This window comes from Drosophila eugracilis, unplaced genomic scaffold (genome assembly GCF_018153835.1).
Source record: "Drosophila eugracilis isolate 14026-0451.02 unplaced genomic scaffold, ASM1815383v1 contig_386, whole genome shotgun sequence".
Lineage (NCBI taxonomy): Eukaryota > Metazoa > Arthropoda > Insecta > Diptera > Drosophilidae > Drosophila > Drosophila eugracilis.
The window spans coordinates 496,258-516,022 of record NW_024573245.1 but is presented as its reverse complement, the minus strand read 5'-3'; the positions used below and the strand labels follow the sequence as shown (position 1 = coordinate 516,022).

At 37.4% G+C, this 19,765-nt stretch overlaps 3 protein-coding genes across 3 annotated transcripts; 2 read left to right on the top strand and 1 right to left on the bottom strand.

The window, feature by feature from the left end:
• The first annotated feature begins 194 nt into the window (after positions 1-194).
• Positions 195-899, top strand: LOC108106180 (guanine nucleotide exchange factor MSS4 homolog). The gene is made up of 2 exons (XM_017213102.2): positions 195-374; positions 441-899. Exons 1-2 carry the CDS (start codon positions 252-254, stop codon positions 684-686), a joined length of 369 nt encoding a protein of 122 aa, XP_017068591.2. The 5' UTR covers positions 195-251; the 3' UTR covers positions 687-899.
• Positions 900-1,578: 679 nt separating this feature from the next.
• LOC108106178 lies at positions 1,579-5,211 on the bottom strand. The gene is made up of 4 exons (XM_017213101.2): positions 4,896-5,211; positions 2,459-2,632; positions 2,007-2,395; positions 1,579-1,948 (listed from the first exon to the last, which is right to left on the bottom strand). Exons 1-3 carry the CDS (start codon positions 4,948-4,950, stop codon positions 2,181-2,183), a joined length of 444 nt encoding a protein of 147 aa, XP_017068590.1. The 5' UTR covers positions 4,951-5,211; the 3' UTR covers positions 1,579-1,948; positions 2,007-2,180.
• A 4,305-nt stretch (positions 5,212-9,516) lies between these two features.
• Positions 9,517-14,101, top strand: LOC108106202. The gene is made up of 2 exons (XM_041818835.1): positions 9,517-9,656; positions 13,478-14,101. The coding sequence occupies exons 1-2, from the start codon at positions 9,596-9,598 to the stop codon at positions 13,861-13,863; spliced, it is 447 nt and encodes a 148-aa protein (XP_041674769.1). The 5' UTR covers positions 9,517-9,595; the 3' UTR covers positions 13,864-14,101.
• Positions 14,102-19,765: the final 5,664 nt, after the last annotated feature.

Below are 19,765 nucleotides of genomic sequence, written 5' to 3'. Positions count from 1 at the left end.
TCATATTATTAATCATTTACTTTACTTCTATTTAATATAATTATATTATATGTTAAAAAGCTTTGCTAACAAAGTCACAAGAGAGGTTAGAAATAACAGAACATTATCTTTTTGAATTTGAAGTTTACCAGTTGCGATAGCTATCGGTTATCGATTACGCTAGAGTGACCGCTTGATTAAGTAGTGTTGTAAAACGACTGCTGCAGGTCTGACTTGTCTTTTTGGTAAAAACCAAGACAAATCCATTAAAAATGACAGAGGAAGGTGCCTTTAGCGAGCAAATAGTCGATGGAAAGAACAAATCCAATGTGCGCTGCCAGTTCTGCAATAGTTTGATGCTAAAGGCCCAAGAGGGCACCTACAGCGAGGAGGAAGTAAGTGTCGGGCTGGCTGGATTTCTTAGGTTGGCAATTTCTAATTGTTTATGTTTTTCCGGCCAGGTGGACGTTCCCCTAATGATGCAAAAACAAGACAGAACAGCGGACAGTTTAAGCAGCGAAACGCTAAAGAACTTTTGGCTGGTAAAAGACATGATGACGTTTGAGAACATTGGATTCTCGAACACATTGGACGGCAGAAAATTCTTGGTTTGTGCAGATTGTGAACGAGGGCCCGTTGGCTATCACGATCTTAGCACTCGACATTGCTTCCTGGCCCTTAAAAGGGTAGTTCATAAGGACACCTAGCTTCCCGATCATTGAAAACTTTGCTAAACTTTGCATTGCTAAAGATTCCAATTGAATTCCTGAATTTGATCGTAGTAGAGAGAGAATGAACGATTATAAGTACATTTAGCAAGCTTCGTTAAATAAATAATTTTAAAAAACTTCTATTTAAAATATTTGTGTTGACATTATTGTAAAGGAACGGCATTTAATTAAATAAACTGACTAATTTTATTGAAATGTCAATTATTTTGGGCTCATATCTAAAAAAATTCTATAGGAATTTTGAATTTTTAAAACATCTTCCTTCACAATGATCTCTGCACAATGAAAACATAATGATTTTGTATTCATATTTATTGTTTTTCACTTTAAACATTTTACAATTTTATTGCATTATAAATATTGCATTATAGAGGAGATTCTTAACTAAAAAAATTTGTTCTATAAACTGTTATTTTGCTATACGAACTAAAAATGATGTATTTGTTGCTTTGGTTTCTGTAACGTTTTAATTTTGTATTTTTTGGTTTTTGCATTTGCGTTTATTGCTACGTTGGACAAAAGATTTCATTTGGTGTTTCCTCTACTGGATGTACCATAAATTTGGCGTCTCCTTGCTGGGTTGTAGTGCCTATGCGGTAGATGAAACGTTTTCAAAATTTTCCGTTTTTGGCAGTTGGTTACAACAACGAGTGTTTTTCCCCTTGGGAGTGCGGTAGATATGGGCTCGGTCATCGCCCCTAAGCGTGTCCTCCCAATTGCTTGCTAATTATTCTATGAAGTGTACTCCTCGTTGAGATTTATTTTTAATTTTGTTTATATTAAAATTTTTATTTTTCGCTATTGCTGACATGTTAGCTTGCTTGTTAGAAATTTAGTTTTAGTCTTACGAAATTAAAATTAGAGAAACTTAGGCGAAGAGTGTTAACATTTATTATGTACTACTTTTCATTTTGGTAGGCCTTAATTTTTAACATTGTTAGCTTTGTGGCCATCTTTGACTTATTCGTTTATCTCGATCTTTTAAATACTTTCAACTGCGGTAGGTTTTAGTTATATTTATTCGTTATTTTCCTTGCTTCCGTTTAATAAGTTAGTTTCAAAATTCCTGTTAATGTAAATAGATTTGAACGATTATATTGGCCAATTGTTACATGCTCTCTCTTTGGTTTTTATATACACTTCTAGTTAGGGAGTTATTTTATTATTTAAATACTTTGTATAAAGCTTTTACGGTTCTCCATTCAAAAAATGTTACAAAATCGGGCTGATCCCCAGAGCTGAAAGTATTTGTAATTATAATTTATTTTTAATTTATGATTAAGTAATTGTTATTACCAGATTCTGGAACAGCTCTGCGAGTGGACCTTGTTAATGATGAGGGAAAAAGCGGTGAAGGTGTCACAGAAGTCAAAGAGTCAGCAGCAATACGAAAACAAAACGAAAAACTGGGTGGATGCATCGATAAAACAAACAAAAACAACTGAGGGGGCCTTGCCCTCTATTCCTTCCTTAACGCTGCAGATATTGACGGGCGCTCAGCAAGAGTCCCACCATGGCTGCCACGCCCACCGCTGAGGCGCTCATCGCCCCGGCACCGTTGCAGTTATCCGTATCGCAGGAGCAGACCACCTGGCGACCACCGAACCCGGCACGCTGATAGCAGTAGTTGGTGGAGGTCTGGTTCTGATAGGCACAGGTCCTTATCACACGGCTATCCGGGGGCACTGAAATGGGAATTGTCGGGTTGATTTCATTTTTCTTTGCATTTATTTTATTATTGTACTTACGGCTGTTCACGGAGAACTCGATGATCTGCGTGATCTTGCGGCAGTATGTGGGAATCCCTTTGCCGCGGGTCGAGTACTCTTCATCGCAATCCTTCACCAAGTTCTCGGGCGGAATGTCCAACGCACAGTTGGCATCTTTGTGACTGTTACAGACGAAACACTTGATGGCATATCCTTTAAAATATAAAAACAAATTGGTAAGAATTCTTTTAATTTTTTGAATATTAAGGAATATGTTTAGGTAAGCAGTTTTACAATGTTTCCCTACAACTTTTATCTAGGTATTTCTATCCAAACCCGAACCAAAGCATCATAAGCTACCAAGTCATCAGCTTCATCTTCCATTTTCATTTATGTTGTATATCTCGTGAGTTCATTTTTATTTACTCCCACCTTTCCATCAAAGCACTTTATTTTTCTCCTTGCATCTACAAGGCAATGCCGTAATTGGATTTGCGCATCCTGAGTGCATATTCCTTTCCTCTAGGTTCCTTTTAACTGCCACTTACTTTGCCGTCGAATGCAATCTTTCACTTATTTTGCCACAAAGCTATAGTTAATGCCAATTAGAAAATTTCCATTTGCAGCATATGCTTAACCTTAATAGTTTTACAAAACAAGCAAATGTGAAGGAAATAAGTGTGTAAACAAATACTCGAGTCCAGATATAAAGAGATCTAAGGTACTTGTGAATGCTGTCGCTGCCTAAGCTAAATTGAATTTAAGGTCGTGCGCGACACGAGATTCGCATTATTCAATTTTCTTACTATACGAATACTGGAAACATTGTGTACCGTTTGTCCGTCTGCTCGAATGCCACCTGGCTCCAGGCGCATAAAAATGGTGCAACTTGCGATGCGCTTTTGTGCTCATGCTGTGCCAAAAATGGCACAATGGCATGGAGATGTCAGTGATGCCAGCGAATCCATCGACGCCTCCATTAGTGACAGACTGCGAGGCTTTTAGGAGTGGCTAGCTAATTATGACATCGACATTGCTAATGGGCTCGAATAACTTTGCCTCACTTCACATCGCTCTGAATATTTCCACTGCCCATTCTCAGTCAATTTGGGTTACATAAGCAGGGTGGAAAAAATGTGTTGCCCGCTTCTAGGCGAAGATACTTGAGAACAATGGAAAAAGGACTTCTGGTAAGATGAAGCACTCTATGGGGTAGGCTAGATGCTCCGAGAGCTACAAGCTCATCAAGCTACATCATGACAAAAGAATGCAATTTGCTAAAAGAGAGTGCCAAAAATGGGAGGTTTTGGGATGTTTGAAAGAATATGACTTTATGCTTGTATACTGGGTTTTTCCTTTAAAACCTTCATAGCCTTTTCTATGAAACTAGGACTTTTACATTTTACAAATTATTAGCTGTTTTTTAATGTATTAAAGGAAGATTATATTATTATCAAATAGGAGATTTTAAGAAAGAAAGAAATCTAAGCTTATTTTGTCTAGTGTTTCAGAATAAACAAATGTTAAAAAGTATTTCAGATCTATAACAATAATATGATTTTTCAATATATATTGTTTTTGTTGATATATATTTCATTTTATTTCTGATATTGTTCTTATGAAATCGCCAACATTCCCCACTGTTTACACTTAGTCATGCCCAATTAAGGTTTGTTACAGTCTATAAATAGAAATAAATTGCATTGATTGAAATGCCTTGGACGCAAAAAAGAAAGAAATAAATAAAAAAAAAATTCCGAAATAAAAAGAAAAAAATTTATCGATCTATTTACGAAAGTAATTCATTATTTAAACATATTTTTATATAAGCCCTCAAGTGGATTTGGGTTTTTGGGTATCGGATAACTGCAACTGGCCCCCAGGACCTTTAACCAAATAGAGTGCGCATGTCCTGCCTTATCCTTGCACATACACACATATGTGGGAAAAAGTTTAAAAGGGATTTGGAAAAAAGAAGGAAGGAAAAACTTCAGGCTAACATGAGTTCCTGGGGATTATCCTTTGCGGAAGGATAGGATACTGTGTGAGCTAATTATGATCTGTCTTAATTAAGGTGTCAACTTGCAGCGGCGATATGGATGACCCCTCCTTCTTTTTTATTGCCCCAGCCCAGGAAAAAGCTGTGGCAGAGAGCCAACAAATGAAGTAGAGAAAAAAGTTCCTTTTCTCAGAGAGCCCCAAGGAACCAAACTTATATCTATTGAATGCAAATATTACTCAGTGGGTTGGACAAAAAGGCGCCACGGCGGCCGGCTTAGATACCCGGAGATACTCTGGCTTTTCTGTGGCGTCCGGATGGCGCCGCAAGCTCTCCCAATACTCAGCGCCCCCCTCCAGGAGCGTGCCCCTTCCATATCATATATCTCCTATTATGTAATCGTTTCGCCATGTCGGATGTCCGTTCAGCGATTAAATCGAAATTCTGTTGGTCTAAAGTTGACTTAAATCCTTTTACCTTGCTGCACGGCGATAGCCAAAATCAGCGCACTAATCACATAGATGTACTGCATTTTTGTTATTAATTTGTATACTTTAAACACTCTTTAGTTGAACACTAAATATTTTGTATATTCTATTCGATTTTCACGATTTTCCGTGGGCCGCTCACAGAAGGCTATATTCACAGATTTTTCAATTCAGGTATTATCGCTGAACATGGACTGTATATATATATATATTCCTTGCAAGAAACTAGCGCTCACGGCAAACGCTGGCAAACGGTTGACAAACGGCAAACGACTGGGCGAAACAGCAGCCGCACTCGACAAATGTACCACGAACACGAATTGCGGACGGGCCAGTCAACGGGGCGGATGAGTCGGATCGGATGGTCGGGTGGGTGGTGGAGAATGGTGGGTGGTTCAGATTCAGTTTTCAGCTTACAGCCACAGAGCTTTGGCCGGGAAGCTTTCGAGTGTGCGTCCTCTTTACGTTTCCCACAATATGTGTATTTTTGCAGTCAGGAGGCACGAAAGTGTGGCTGCAAAAAGTGTCTCAACCGACACTAGTCCACAAAACAGAAGTCTTTCTTTCGTCTTTTCAAAGTTTTTTGTGGGTTTAAACTTTAAATTTACTAAAAACAAAGATCCTTTTTTTTTTGATGTTCATCAGAAGTTTTCGTTTAAATGTTACTCAGAAAAAATTAAAAAAAAATTAAATTAGAAATTGTATTTGAATATGATATTGAGCTCTAAAAGAAAAGGATGTAACGACATTAAAACTTTGCTCTTATCAGGGCTGTTTAAGGTTAATGAAATCTTAGCTGTAATCTCAAATACATTTTAAAGATTTTTACAGAAAAAAGAAATTGTGTAACTTAAATATTTTAAAAACTTTTTTGGGAGAAAGTTAAAAAATGTTTAATAATGAAAAAAAATAAATCACTCAAGTTACACATACTTCCCTCCTCATTTCTGCCCAATTTGTCTGTTTACTTTTTTATTTATGTATATTTAAGTACCCGCAATTAAAACCTGCAATTAGACGAAGACAGGGCACTGGACTAGATCCACTTATAACCCTGAGCGCCATTTCAACTAGGCGTCCAGACACTTAATCCGGAGACCGATAGGCACACACGTGAACCGCCGGAGCAGTCGCATAACCTAAGCATAAATCTGCCCGGTGCATTAATTAAGCTTAATCGCAGGCTTCCTCTTGGAGATCCAACTAAGCTGATCGCAAAGTCGCACAAATTGCTGCCCCGAGACGCTTGTCAATTGAATTAAATCTCTCTTTCACTCACTATATATAATATATATGTTCATGCTATATATTTTTGCAGATCGTTTTGGCTGGCTTTTGTGTCCCAATCAGTGCGCGAAATTGAAGAAGCCATGGGGGAAGATTGCCCTTTGGGGAGATCGGTGTTACCCAGTCTCCCAGTCTCGTTTGTACTTGCACAGAAAGAAATTCAACTTTAAGTATTTGGAATAATAAATTATTAATTATAGTATATTAAATATTAAATACGACATTGATCTGATTGCTTTGCCTTGTCTTTTTAGGGTAATGTTTAAAGATTCTAAAATCAGAAAAACAATTTATGTAAAATAATAATCAAAATAAAATAAAAATGGAACCCAGTAGTTATAATCAATTGATTTCATGAAAATATTAAAAGCTGGCCAATAATAATATATTAAACAGTGTAACTATTTTAATATAGTTTACTATACTTTGTTTTGGGTGCAGCCTCCCTCAATTGATTGTCTTAAATTATGTTCGTGACTATAAATAGCGATAGTAAGAAAAGAGTTTTGGCTTTGGATTGGGGTTAAAGTACGGGTAATCAAAATGTTGACTAACATACTAAGCAACAAATTGCCTAAATCTAAATAACATTGAGACTTACTGGAACCTAAAGCTTGCACATCTTAAGCTTTTAAGCTATGCCTTCTAATAAGTTGTAGAACCGACTAAAAGCTTCAGGTTGCAGGAATATGGGTTATTTGTTTGGAGAATTTCCCCCTGTTTTGGTTAGAGCATTAACCCCAAACGACGGTTGCTCTTTTATTTACTTTTTGTTTAATCTGGTTAAACTTTTTATTTCGTATATTTATGCGCAATTAATCTTCCAGTCGAGCAGTGGATATAAAAGGCAGAGGGGAGTTACATTCCCAGAAATCACTCGTTAGAAATAATAAATATATCAACAAACCGGTTCCAGCAGACAAGAATCATTTGTTCATTTTCCTGAATTTGTTTTGTATTTTATAATCGAATCCAAGTCTGACCTCCCAATAACGCTCGCAGATCAGCTGATCAGCGATCAGCGATTTGATCCCAATGCCATTTGCCTAAACACAAAGACCATGTTCTCACGGGCCCCAGTTACACATTCGGTTTGCAGCAGTTTGGTTCTACAGTCGATGGCTTCGGAATTTCCTTAATTCAATTTTAAAAAAATATTCAGAAGATAAGCAAAGTGAGTTTGACTAACTAAATAAACCAAATAGCTACATTTTTTAGGAATTAAAATATTATTTCCATAGGCACTATGGAGTTACAAATGAAATTTCCCTTTTGTAGAAATTTCTTCTTCTAAATTTTCACTTTTAAATGCACTTTTCATGTTCTCTTTACTTTATAAATATTTCGGTTGGTAGATTAAAAACTTAAGAAGACAATAATAGTTTTTAATTTCCAAATTTTCCACACATTTATTGTAATCTTTATTATTATGTTTCCCACAATTTTTCCACTATTTTATGGCCATGCACGCCTTGAATGTAAGAGCTTATTTGTCCCAAGAACCACTTTGAACTGGCTAAAACCGGCAACTGCACGATTGACGGTTGACTTTATTCAGCTTGGCCTGGCTCCCCACTAAAAGTAGCGTGGAAATTTCAAATTAGTTGCATTGTTTGCAGAAACTGACACCTATTTATTGCAACAAAATAATTAAAAGAACCTTAAGAACCTTATTTAGCTCGCGTAACGATGAGTAAGGAGATCGTCGGGGCTTTCGAAAGGGCCTTGAACTAGGACAGATAAGCAACACCATCCTCCTCCCTATCACAGCCACTGTTTTCCGCAATTAAGATGAGTGTGAAAGTCTGACTTCGTCACCGATGTCGACTAGACCAAACCACCACAGCTGAGATTTTGGAGGTGCGAACCAGTTTTAACTAATCAGCGTCGTTGATAAGGGAATGGCACTACTATATGGAACTTGTACACTCCATGTTATGGCCGTTGGAACGTGCTCCTATCGCTAAAGCCAGCTCACCGGAACCAAAGTGATCTCACTCGATAGGAAAACACTGTAGAGGCAATGACTCTCGGAACTTCCGATCATAAGCCAAAAATCAAGGCACTTAAAATGGCTATTATTTTTTTAATGTTTAATACTAATTTGCACTACAGCTTCGTCCATTGAGATTATTTTAATAGTTAATTACAAACAGAAAATGTGAATATTTAATGACATCAAATTCTAACAAACAAATTATAGGTAAATCTTTATCTTTAGCTAAGGTTTTATAGATAAAGTTGTTAAGTAAATATTTTAATATATAAACATATTTGTTGTCTTATCATATAGATATAGGGAGATATTGATCATAGACAATGTTTTTTAAACAAGAAATACCTTTAATTGTTAAATGCTTAAAAGGCATAATACGTGGTATTCAGATGAAAGGCCAGTGCCAGCTAATTAGACATGATTTTGTAATATTTTGTTTACTTTTTTTGTCTGTTTGTTAGTGACGTCACGGCGGTGTTAACCGGTTCAAGCCGGTGGATTCCATTTGGATTGCGTTTTGTTTTTGGGTTAAGAACCAAGCTGAAACCAACCGAAGCCAGAGCTTATCACTGCAGCGAGTGAGCTACCTTGCCTAGCATCCCCCTCCTTATATATAATACATATATGTATTCATATAATACGACCCCGTAAAGACGATCGAGTGACGGAAGTTTATACACTTTTCCCATTTGCTGACTTTAGGGCCGATCTTGTTGTTGAAGTCGCTCATTTTCCCTCTCTCAGAACAGCTCTCCGGGTCTCTCATTTCGGGCTGAGCTGGCTTTTGAAAAATCAACGTTTTTCAAAAAGTTAAATACGAGTTTTCAGATTAATCTCGACGGTGCTCGCGTCAAGTTGTCCGCTCGCAATAAACCAATAATAATTCGTTTGTGGGAGTACAATTGTGTGTTGTAAGAACTGAAGACAATAAAGAGTTGAGTTTTAAAGGTGATTAAAGCATAAAAAATATATAGAAATAAAATTCAAATCTATGTTTTCCAAACTTTAATATTGTGAAAGGAGTTTGCTTACCTAGCAAAGCATTTAGTTTATATTAAATATGTTTATATTCCTGATTCTTTCATTAAATATTCTAATGCTTATAAATCTTGAAATTTGCATTGGTATAATATTAGCACTTGTCACGTTTATCAGCCACGTTCTTATACCGGTTTACCAGTGTAAAAATGAAACCGTATACTTGAAATTATAGATTATATATATTACTAAGGCAATGCTAATGAACAGATCGCCGCTTTCATCGCTAATCAAATTACAAACAAACCCCACAAGAAAAACACAGAAAAATCAAATAAATTAAAAAGAAAATTCTATTAATTCTTACAGCATCGGCGTTGGAAAAATCATCTATTGGAGATCTTAAAAACCAAACAAAAAACCACAAAATGTCAACAACTATGTTTATCTATGCCGTGTGCCTGGCATTGGTTGCGAATTTCCTAACAGGTGAATTTAAATAATATAATTAAGTATTTCACTATATCTAGTAATTAGTACAATGAAGGTGGGCTGGTTGCCTTTTGTTTAGTTAATCAATTGAAAAACACTTTCAATTAAGCTCAGTACATTGTACATTAACTGATTAACCAACACTTTAGAGAGGTTTCACATTTAATTTGGTTAATTGATTGATTTTCTCTTTAGCTTTTAAGCCACTTAATCGGTCATGTGGAAACTAATGGCAAAGACTTTGCTGACAAACAAAGCAGTCCCTGAAAGTTCCATTGGTTGAGTTCCATTCCGATTGAGAAAAAAGAATAGAAAAGATGAAAAAGTTAAAATTTAGCTGGCTAAAAACGTTTCCCAGTCAGATTTTATGTGGAAGCTGTTAGGCATGATGGATGGTCGTCGTAAATGTCTATTGAAATGGATATTGCTAGGTGTTAGTATTAGTTAGTTAGTATTCATAGCATTAACGTTTTTAACAGGGAGTTTAAAGGCGTTCTAAGCACGATAAGGTGATATCAAATATATTTAAGTACACAGAGAAAAAACTTCTTGAGAAGAAAAGGCGATGAAAAACAAGTTTAAAATGTATAAAAAATGTATTTCAGAAAATGCATTTTATTTCCACAATTTCAATCATTTAACGATGCTCAATTAGCAATTATCTCATCTTTCTGCGTCTCACTTTAACGCCCACCATAAGGCTTACTATAAATTGTTAATTGTTTAAAAAATCCGAGAGCTTATTCTAATTAGTCACTGGATCGCAGCACGCACACACAATCCTTTGTAAGCCACCGCCGTCGAGAGTAAATTGATTGACCAAGCAACTTCGCGGCTCGCACTCACTTGTTAAGGGAACATTAAATGGCGTTAAATAATATTGAAAGTATTTGCACGCGAACTTATATATATACAAATATATATATAGACTCGATCCATTAATCGTTTGGGCAAATATGCACGTTTATGGACATTCCAGCGGCGGGTGAATAGTACTCCTCACTTTTCTCCGGCAAGCTCAAGAGCGCGTTTCATTAGCGAACAATTGTCAAGCGAAAAGTTGCAACAATGGCAATGGTTGAGAGATATTACGCTCGACTGCCTCGGCTTCCTCCTAGTTTTCCGCTTTTCCTCCAAGTTCACTGGTAAACCGCATGAATATGCAGCAAATGTAAAATGCAAATGAGAAATGTTAAAAATGCAAATTCCGAAGTGCAACTGCCACTGTGGTGTTTTTTTTTTATGGCAGGTGACTTTTTATTACTCAATGTTTGTTTGCCCTGGATTCTATTGGCTTAATTGCCAAACGGTCTACGTGAGTAGTCACCAAAGTGTTATAATATTATGCATACGCCCCGTAAAACGTTAGACATTTGTAATCCTGACAGCCTTAGACATATTTCGAATTAACAAGAACAGAATGTCCTTGCCCTTTGGCTGAGTACTTTTTCCTTACGACTTTCATTGGGGAACTTCTCTTTTGAGTGATGGCTTGAAGTCTAGCAATTCCCTGCCTTTCCTTGGGCTATAGTTTCTGTCAAATGCTAACCAAATTGGATAGCGACTGTCAAATCAGCTTACAGGAAAATGGATATGGTGCTGTCAAGAAAAAAAGGAAAGGATAATTGCTTAGACTTGCATTTTTGATTTAATCCTTCTTAAATGGATTTAAATTGTAATTATTAAAAGAAAATTCAGCGCGGTTAATAACATCTTCTTAATATCTCAATGGGTTAGTTTTGGAAAAGGTTAAATTAGGCAAATATTTATTAAATTTGATATATTTTAATTTTTATTTAAATTTAACATATACTTTAGTTAGGGTTACGAAAATTCGCCATATTTAAACCCAAAACTGATTTCAAGCCAAGTTTTTGCCGAGTTCTCGACGGTTTGCGTGCCAAAGTCTGGATGTTTCGGCATTTAGTTTTTGGCCCCAAGCAGTTGACATGCAATTATTCAGGTTACTGCAGTCGAATAGGAGTCACTTTGTCAGTCAGAGCCCTCACCTGCCGACAGCACCTGGGGGTGGTGGTGGGTGGCTAATAAAACAATTTACTGTCAGTTTGACGGGGACTTTGAAAAGGGCGAATCGCCAGGCATTTGAATGCCATTAGAGGTTGCACGTATCCAATTACCGTCGAGGAGGGAAAAAGTGGTCTAATTAAAGCAGAGCTTGTGTCGACTTTCTTATTCGAAAAGAAAGAAATGTGTGAGGAGTATAAATACGATCGTCATATTATACGGCTACCGACTTTGTTACACGAAAATTTAATGCTTTAAAAGCACTTTAGTTGCGGTTGGTTAACTTGTTAACAGCAGTTAAGTCTGATGACAGTTGCTTAAAACTATTGGATCTTACAAGTTAAACACTTTAATATGTGGAAGCTTACAACCTTTTTCTTACTTTTATTCGTTTCTGGCGGACTAAGAAAAGTCCATGCTGGACAAACAAATCAAGTACTAACATCCCTAATTGATAAACTGGCAAAACACCAGCAAAGTTGGTTCACATACAATTTACAAAGACGAAACGAAACTCTGAACAAAATTGATCTAATGGAGAGAGACATAGAAGCTCAATTGCAAACGCTACAAGGCCATTGGGAAGATCCTCAAGGCCCCTTAAAGAAGAAAACGATTTTCAGAACTCCCTCTCAGATAAACACGACAATCTTCGAGAAGATTGGCTCAAGATACTTTTATGTCGAGAAGAAAAAGACTGAAAATTGGTTTACTGCAGCATTTAAGTGTCGGGAAATGGGCGGTCACCTAGCAAACATACAAGATGAGCAGGAGTTCAATGAGATATTTTTTAGAGTGCCCCATGGCTCCTATTGGGTGGACATCAGTGATAATGGTGATATGGGTAAATTCGTCTCAACACTCACGGGCAGGAGTCCACCATTTACCAAATTTCAACCGAAAACTATTTTCCCGATACACAATCACTGCATGCGTGTGTCCGGAGTAGAAATGTTCAGGGAGGGTTGTCTCAATGCTAACCTTTACATATGCCAAGCCGGGCAAATGGAGTAAGCATCTACGATCTGCAAACCATTTTGAAATTTATATTATTATGTATTATTTTTGAATTTCAAAATTAAAAAGAAAAACTTTAGTGTGTCTCTTTCATTATGTATTAAATTCCCACTTAAAACTAAGATTGCCTGTAATCTATAATTATTTTTGGGATGAGAAGAACACCTTTATCTTTAACTGGAAAGGCATACTCGTTTTGGTTATATGAAGGGGTAGTATATAAACAACCTTTTACTCTTAAATCAAAAGGGTATAATGAATTCGTGGAAAAGTATGTAACAGATGGAAAAGGTATATATTGATCAGGATCATTTGTGTAAGCGATTTTCAATGTCCCACTATCCGCCCTTCTGCCTGTCTTCTGCCCGTATTGAGCGCTAAGATCCTTTGAACTCAAAAGAGATTGTGTTTCAGAGATTTCTGCACAGTGAATGTTTGATTCAGTAGGTGGCCACGCCCATTTTAACGCCAGCCAATGGAGCACAATGAATCAGAATGTATTATATTATTTCACCCTTTAATGACAAGTTTAGATAGTAAGGCATTGTACAGAAAGTGGGTTTAACGTCAGTATATAACTTATATATGTAGCAGTATAGCGTAGAATTTCCGCTACTTATATATTAATATTTTATTTCATTTTAGTGTTAATTAAAGTTTAGTTTAGAGAACAACATTCGGTTGATTACAAATTATTAATTAGTCGAGAGCTGCTTGAAACCTAATTAAAAAGCAATTAATTTATGTGGTCTCGCCTTTTTCATTCCCCATTGCAGTGAGCGCCATTCGGTGTCATCAGTGCAACTCGCACGACAACGATGACTGCGATGGCCTGGTGGTGAACACTCCCCGTGCCCAGAGGGACAACCAGTACCTGACCGACTGCATTCCTCCCAATGGCAAGGAGGCCTTCTGCCGGAAAACGGTGATCAAGTTCGATCAGAACAATGAGCACAGGATTGAAAGGAGCTGCGGATTTATCCAGGAGAAGATACAAAATGCCTGTTTCACGGCCGACAACGAGGGCTACAAACAGATCATATGCACCTGTGCCGAAGAGGGATGCAACGGAGCCGACTCCTTGCTGGGAGCCCGCCAGGTGGGCTACAGTCTGGTTGCATCCGTGGTCAGTCTGGCAGTGGCCACCATTCTCAGACACTAAATTAACTAAGCACCCGATCAGCTTAACTCCTGTGCGTGCATCCTGTATCCTGCATCCAAAAAGTACCTTATCTTAACTGGTTAAACTAAGTCTTAAATATTTTGCACTAAGTCCTTTGATGTTTGCCATAATTAGCTGTGTACACATCCCATCTGTCAACTGGCAACTTTTGTGTTTAGTCTCGTATTTTGTGTTTTTATTTAATTTCTATGAAAATATAAGCATAATATTTAAATTATATAGTTGCAATTTTAATGGGAAATAAGAATATTTAAGTAATGTTACTAAATTAGTGGGCTTAACTTGGAGTATAAGAGTGTAATTGTCTTCTTTTCGAAACGTTTAACTTTAAGGAATAAATTACTGGAAAGCAAGATCATTTTAAGAGAACATAAATATCAAGTTATATGGCTTAGTTTAAGTAAACTAAAGTGAAGATTTTGATTAACTGAATTCTTTTTATTCAACACTTTCTTTGACTTTAACTTTACCTTTTTATCTTTACCATCATCAAACATTAGTAGCAACCACTGAAACTAATTAACGCCTTCACTTATCATTTAAAGTGTTATAGATTGAACAAACTTAAAGCTTCGATGACTATAGCAAATAGTTCAATATCATTAGCTTTTCTTTGGCAAATTATGCTGTCCAAACAAAATGTTGACAGTAAATTAACGATGCTTAAACACAACGCCCTGCAACGATTCAATTATTTATGTTTAGCACTTAAATCACTTTCAGCAACATTAGGAGAGAGCGGAATGTTTAGGTTTTGCAAGGGGGTTGGATGTGTAAATTATATAAAATCGAAATTTTCATATGTGAAAGTGGAGGAGAAACGCTTAAGTTGCCCAAGGACTCGCCCACATACTCCCTTTCACGCTGTCCATCTCTGTCTATCGCCTTGAATGTTGCTGCCAACATGTCTACAGAAATTGTTTTGTGGCCAAGAGTTAAAGTCACTGTCTACGCAGGCCAAAAATAATAGGGCAACTTTGTTAGTTTTATACTTGAGGATGAGCATGAAAACCCTGACGACATGTTGGCCCATTAAGTCAAGCACAGAACCGCACTCATACACTGGCAGGGCTATGTACACTGAAAACAAATCAAAAAATGGGAAATATTATAAATATTCCCTTAAATAAATGTTTATTTATTTCAGAACTGCACTTGGCATCCTTTTCTATCAGTGTGTATTCCATTTTTTGGCTTTGACCAGCAACTTTAATGCGCAGAGAGTTGTTGTTTGTCTTCGGCACACATACAGATGGCAGAACACGCTCACACAGATTCTCAGATACAGATACAGCTACAGATACAACTACAAACACATCTACTAGGTCGACCTACATGCGTTAGCATTTGTGTTCTGTCGTCGCCAGCTCAAATGTTCGAATGGCTCTGCATCTTTTGTCTATGGGTGCGTATTGTCGACTGGCTGGCGCCTTGCTGTTACCACAGCAACAGCAACAGCCCCGACAGCCTTCCGCTCAGTCGCCCACTGGTCCGGCCACGCCCCCTTCCTCAGGCTCATTGGCAGCCTTTTTTCTGTCTGCTCAGTCTTTGGCTTCCCTTTATTTTCGTGGACAGCTTGGCGCCAACATAAAAAACATTGATTCTTGAATTCACTGAGCGCCCTCGCCAAAAACGCTGTTCAAATCACTTCTTACTGCTGGTTACTGGATTTTCTTTGCTTCGGAATTTTCTTTAATTGTTTGATTTGTAAACCATATTGGCAGAGGATTTTCTTTAGATTATAAATCGTAAATGTTTAAGGTTGACTTTTGATTTGAATTTATTTTGTGAATGTTGTAACATTCGAGCATAAATTGAAGTTATATATGAATAAGTTAGGTATAAACTTAACTTACTAAATGTATTTTTTGAGCGTCACTTACTTGCAATGTACCCAACTTTTTCAGTAACCTAGTTTCCAAATAATGATTGAATAGCTCCCCGCTTTCTCTTGTAATTATTTTCGGTAAAAGTTTCACACTTGAAAGCAACTTCAAAGTATGCATCATAAAAGTAAGCTTACATAAATGACATTACTCGCCAAATTGGGCATACGCAGCGTTGGCAGAGCAGTAGAAAAACAAAACCCCACTGGGGGATAAAGTTGTCATTGTCTGCGGGGCTCTGACATTTTGTTTTTCTTTCCAAGCCATCGCGCAAATATTTCTGCAGTGCAATAACCATAATTCTAGGGTCGGTATTTCTACAAGCTATGAGCTTTCTATGTATGAAATTTAAAGTTTTTTATTATTAAAAAATTTAATTGAAATAAAAAATCAAAATTGTTTACCCACTTTAAAAGAATATTTTCTTTTCCTTTACAAATTCTTTCAAAGCAAGCGCTGTTAAGCTGATTATTGTCGTTATCTTTCTGTGTTTTGTTAGCCTTAAATCTCAACAAAGTTTTTCTTCCGCACAAGCAAACATTTTCTTTTGGAATTCTCTAGAATTTTAGAGCGACTTGCAGATTTTGCATGTTAATCAGCTGCATGATTTATAGTTGGCTTTGTTCTTGCCAAAGGCACATAAATATTTTTATTGTTCAATGCGCACATTGAGTCACGTTCCGTAGCCATCGTGGCGTATACGCAATGTGGAGTAAATATTTTTTACTTGCTACCTAAAAGTATGCAGTGATATTTTGTGTCTGCCACTCCCTCTCAGAAGCTGATTGCTGTTGATGGTGATGAAGCTGCTTTCACTACTGCATTTCTGTGCATCACGTGCATCACAAGAAAAATTACTGCAATTGCTCTTCAAGTTCCTTCGTTCTATCTTTTAGTCCGCCATCCTGCTAAGTCAGCTCGTTGACCTGTGAATCCCAAAAAGGCCAAGGGGGTAAACAAGCAGGAAATCCCTGCATTTTCTTGGCAGGTTTCGCTTCAGCCTTCGGTCCACCTGAGGCTGCTCGAACGGCAATTGCAGTCAAGTGCAAGTGATTGCTGGAAAAAATTACGTACTTTGGCATTGTTTGCCCCCAAATTGATTTCATGTGCTTAGCATTCCAGAGATGAGCGGCCTGGCAATTGTTCAGATGACTCCGTCGGTGACTTTCTTAAAGAGAACTGGGCTAATAGGTTTATTTGTTTATATTTAAAGCCCTAAAAAGTGAAGAAGAAGGGTAGTTTCTTTTGTTTCAAAAGTTAAGTTTATACTTAAATCAAGAATGACAAAGGACTATAGATTAGATTAAGAAATATACTAAATTAAATAAATTTCCATTTAAAAAATTAAAGCTTTTAACTGCAAATCAGCACAGGTAATCGAATGATGTCACTTTGCGTTTAATTCACTGCTGTGTACTGCCTCAGAAAGGTAGTTTAACAAGTCAATTTAAATTTATTTGAGTTTCAGTTCGAGCTAGTTAAATCCCCAACCAGCCATAAAATACCTTCGCTGGCACAGCAACATATGCTATATGTGCAGAATAATTCCCTCGAACTGTGTGTGTGGGATTCGCTTGCATTTGTGAGAGCAGTTTTTATGTTCCAGCTACCCAGCAATTTAAGACTCCGGCATTTGCAAGTGCATTTGTAGCGATTGATTTGCCCAGAAGCTGCAGATATAGCCAACGATAAAGTTTTATGTTTATTGCTGGCAGCTGCGATGCGTCCTTTGCAGTTCCAGTAGTGGCAAGTTAATTGGGAAACGGAAACTCGATGCAAGGTGTGTGCCCCAGTGCGTATACGTAATAAAACTCAATTAAACGAGAGTCAACACAGAAGTCTGCCGTTAACAGACTCAGGTTCTTTGCGACTGTACCTCTGTTAAGGATTGTCTGACACACTTTTGCCAAGCGAACGTAAATAATTCATCGCTGTGGCTGCTGAAGAAAAAAGTTTTTCAATTAGCATGCCGAGTGAAAATTTCAACTAATTAAAGGCCATTTTGTGGGCGGAAATCCACAACAGCAGAAAAACTTTTGACCCGCAAAATGTTGTTGCATTTTCTTCTTTTTTTTTGGCCAAAACTAAATTTATGGCCATTTTAAAACAGAACGAAAAAAGAGAAAAACACAGCTTACGATTTGTACGGTTCGATGCAAAGATAAAGAGGTTGTAAACCGAAAACGAGAGCCAACGAAAATGTGTCAAGTTGTAAAAATCGAAAACATAATCCATGGCTGACCTTCTGGAAAATACCCTGTGAGTACAAATGCCAACCGGAAACGGAAGTGCGCGTAAAGAGTCTTAATTATGTCCTGTAGCTGTTAGCAAATGAAGTGGCGGCATGCGATGCGGAGGAACTCCACTGGACACCACAGAAATTATGACATCAACACGTAGACGTCATCATCGCCATTGTCCAGACGGCTCCAAATGTGTCCTTGTCACGCGGCAGCCATATTTGGTAGTGAAATTGGCCAAGTTCTGATTTCATTCCATTTTCCCTTTGGGCAACAGGCTGCATTTTTATGGCCCACAGCCAGGAAAAACAGTGGAAATGGCCGGCTCTAAAGGGTAATTGAAATTGGCGCTGAATCGTAATTCCACCAGGAGTCGTTGGTGTGGGTTACATTGGCTTTTGCCTACTTTTTAATAAAGTTGTAACAATTAAAACTTCAAACCCCTCGAAAGTTTCGCATTGGGATCTGGCTTAGTTGGCTAAAAGGAAACTTAATTGGTTGTTTTCCTTTAACTTTTAAGGCCAGCAAGAGCTGTTAATGCCCTAATTAACTCAAAGGTTGATTACAAGAAAAACAAAAACAACCTAAACAAACTTCGGTGCGAGAAAGTTACTAAGTTTTTATAAAGTTTACTCTTAAAATGTAGGTAAAAAATTAAGTTTCTTTCACTTTTTAACTACAACTAAGCAACTCCTACTGCAACCACTGTGGCTGAGCAGAACATAAGGTTAACTATGTTTTAAACTACCGCAAAGTGAGTGCCTGAAGGTAAATCCCCAAACGCAACCCACTATCCACCTGCTCCTTTCTTATCCACCATAAACAAGCCGCCACATTAGCTAACCCTTTTGGTGGATTTTTGGGGCCAGGGCCGCGACCTACACCAATCACGGTCTGCATTGTTTATGATGAATAGAAACGCTTGCCAGCTGCTCTGCCCTGCGGGATTCGAGATACGAAAGGATTCGCTGGAAATGGGATTTCCTGAATGTGAGGACAACCAGCTAGCAGGCGATAAATGAGCGCCCACGCCCAGGATGTCGTCCTGTGGCCATGCAACGAGGTCAGGAAGGAAAATAGAGGAAGCCGCAATACAGAAATGCGGATGAGTTTTTCGCTCTTGGGTGCCACTAATTGCTACGCTTTGTTGCTGCTACCGCATCCCCCAGGCACCTACACCTTTATTCTCGTTTCACCCAGCTTTTTTCCACGTTTTAAGCTGCTTCCCGGGGCACTCGTATTTTAACAGAATCTCGCTGGAGCCGCCTGTCTCCACATTTTGCGTTTATTTTATGAATACATAATTTAATTTGAGCTTCAATGGCTAGGTTATTATCAGCTAGGTTTGTTATCTTTTAACTACAACTGCAGTATTTTGTTTTGGCAAAGAAAGGTTTACAAAAATTACATAACTTTAACCATTGTTCTTGCACTCCAAGTTAAAGAGAAGTCAATAGTTCTTACATTGTTTCGAGAAAGTTATACTTGGTTCTGGGTTGGTTGCTTAATATGTATTCTACAGTTAATATTAGTTTTATATTATTGAGTTAAAACATTGAGCAAAGAATATATTTATAAGTATAAACTATTATGCTATGCCTTAACCTACTATTCATTTCTAATTACTTAAAGTTCTTATTTTTCCAAGTGAATTTTTGTTCTTTTTTTTAATATTTTCTAAAATATTTTACATTGGTTTCTTGGTTTAGTCTCAGTCTTAGTTTTGCAAGCAACACTAAAATCAATAAAATATAA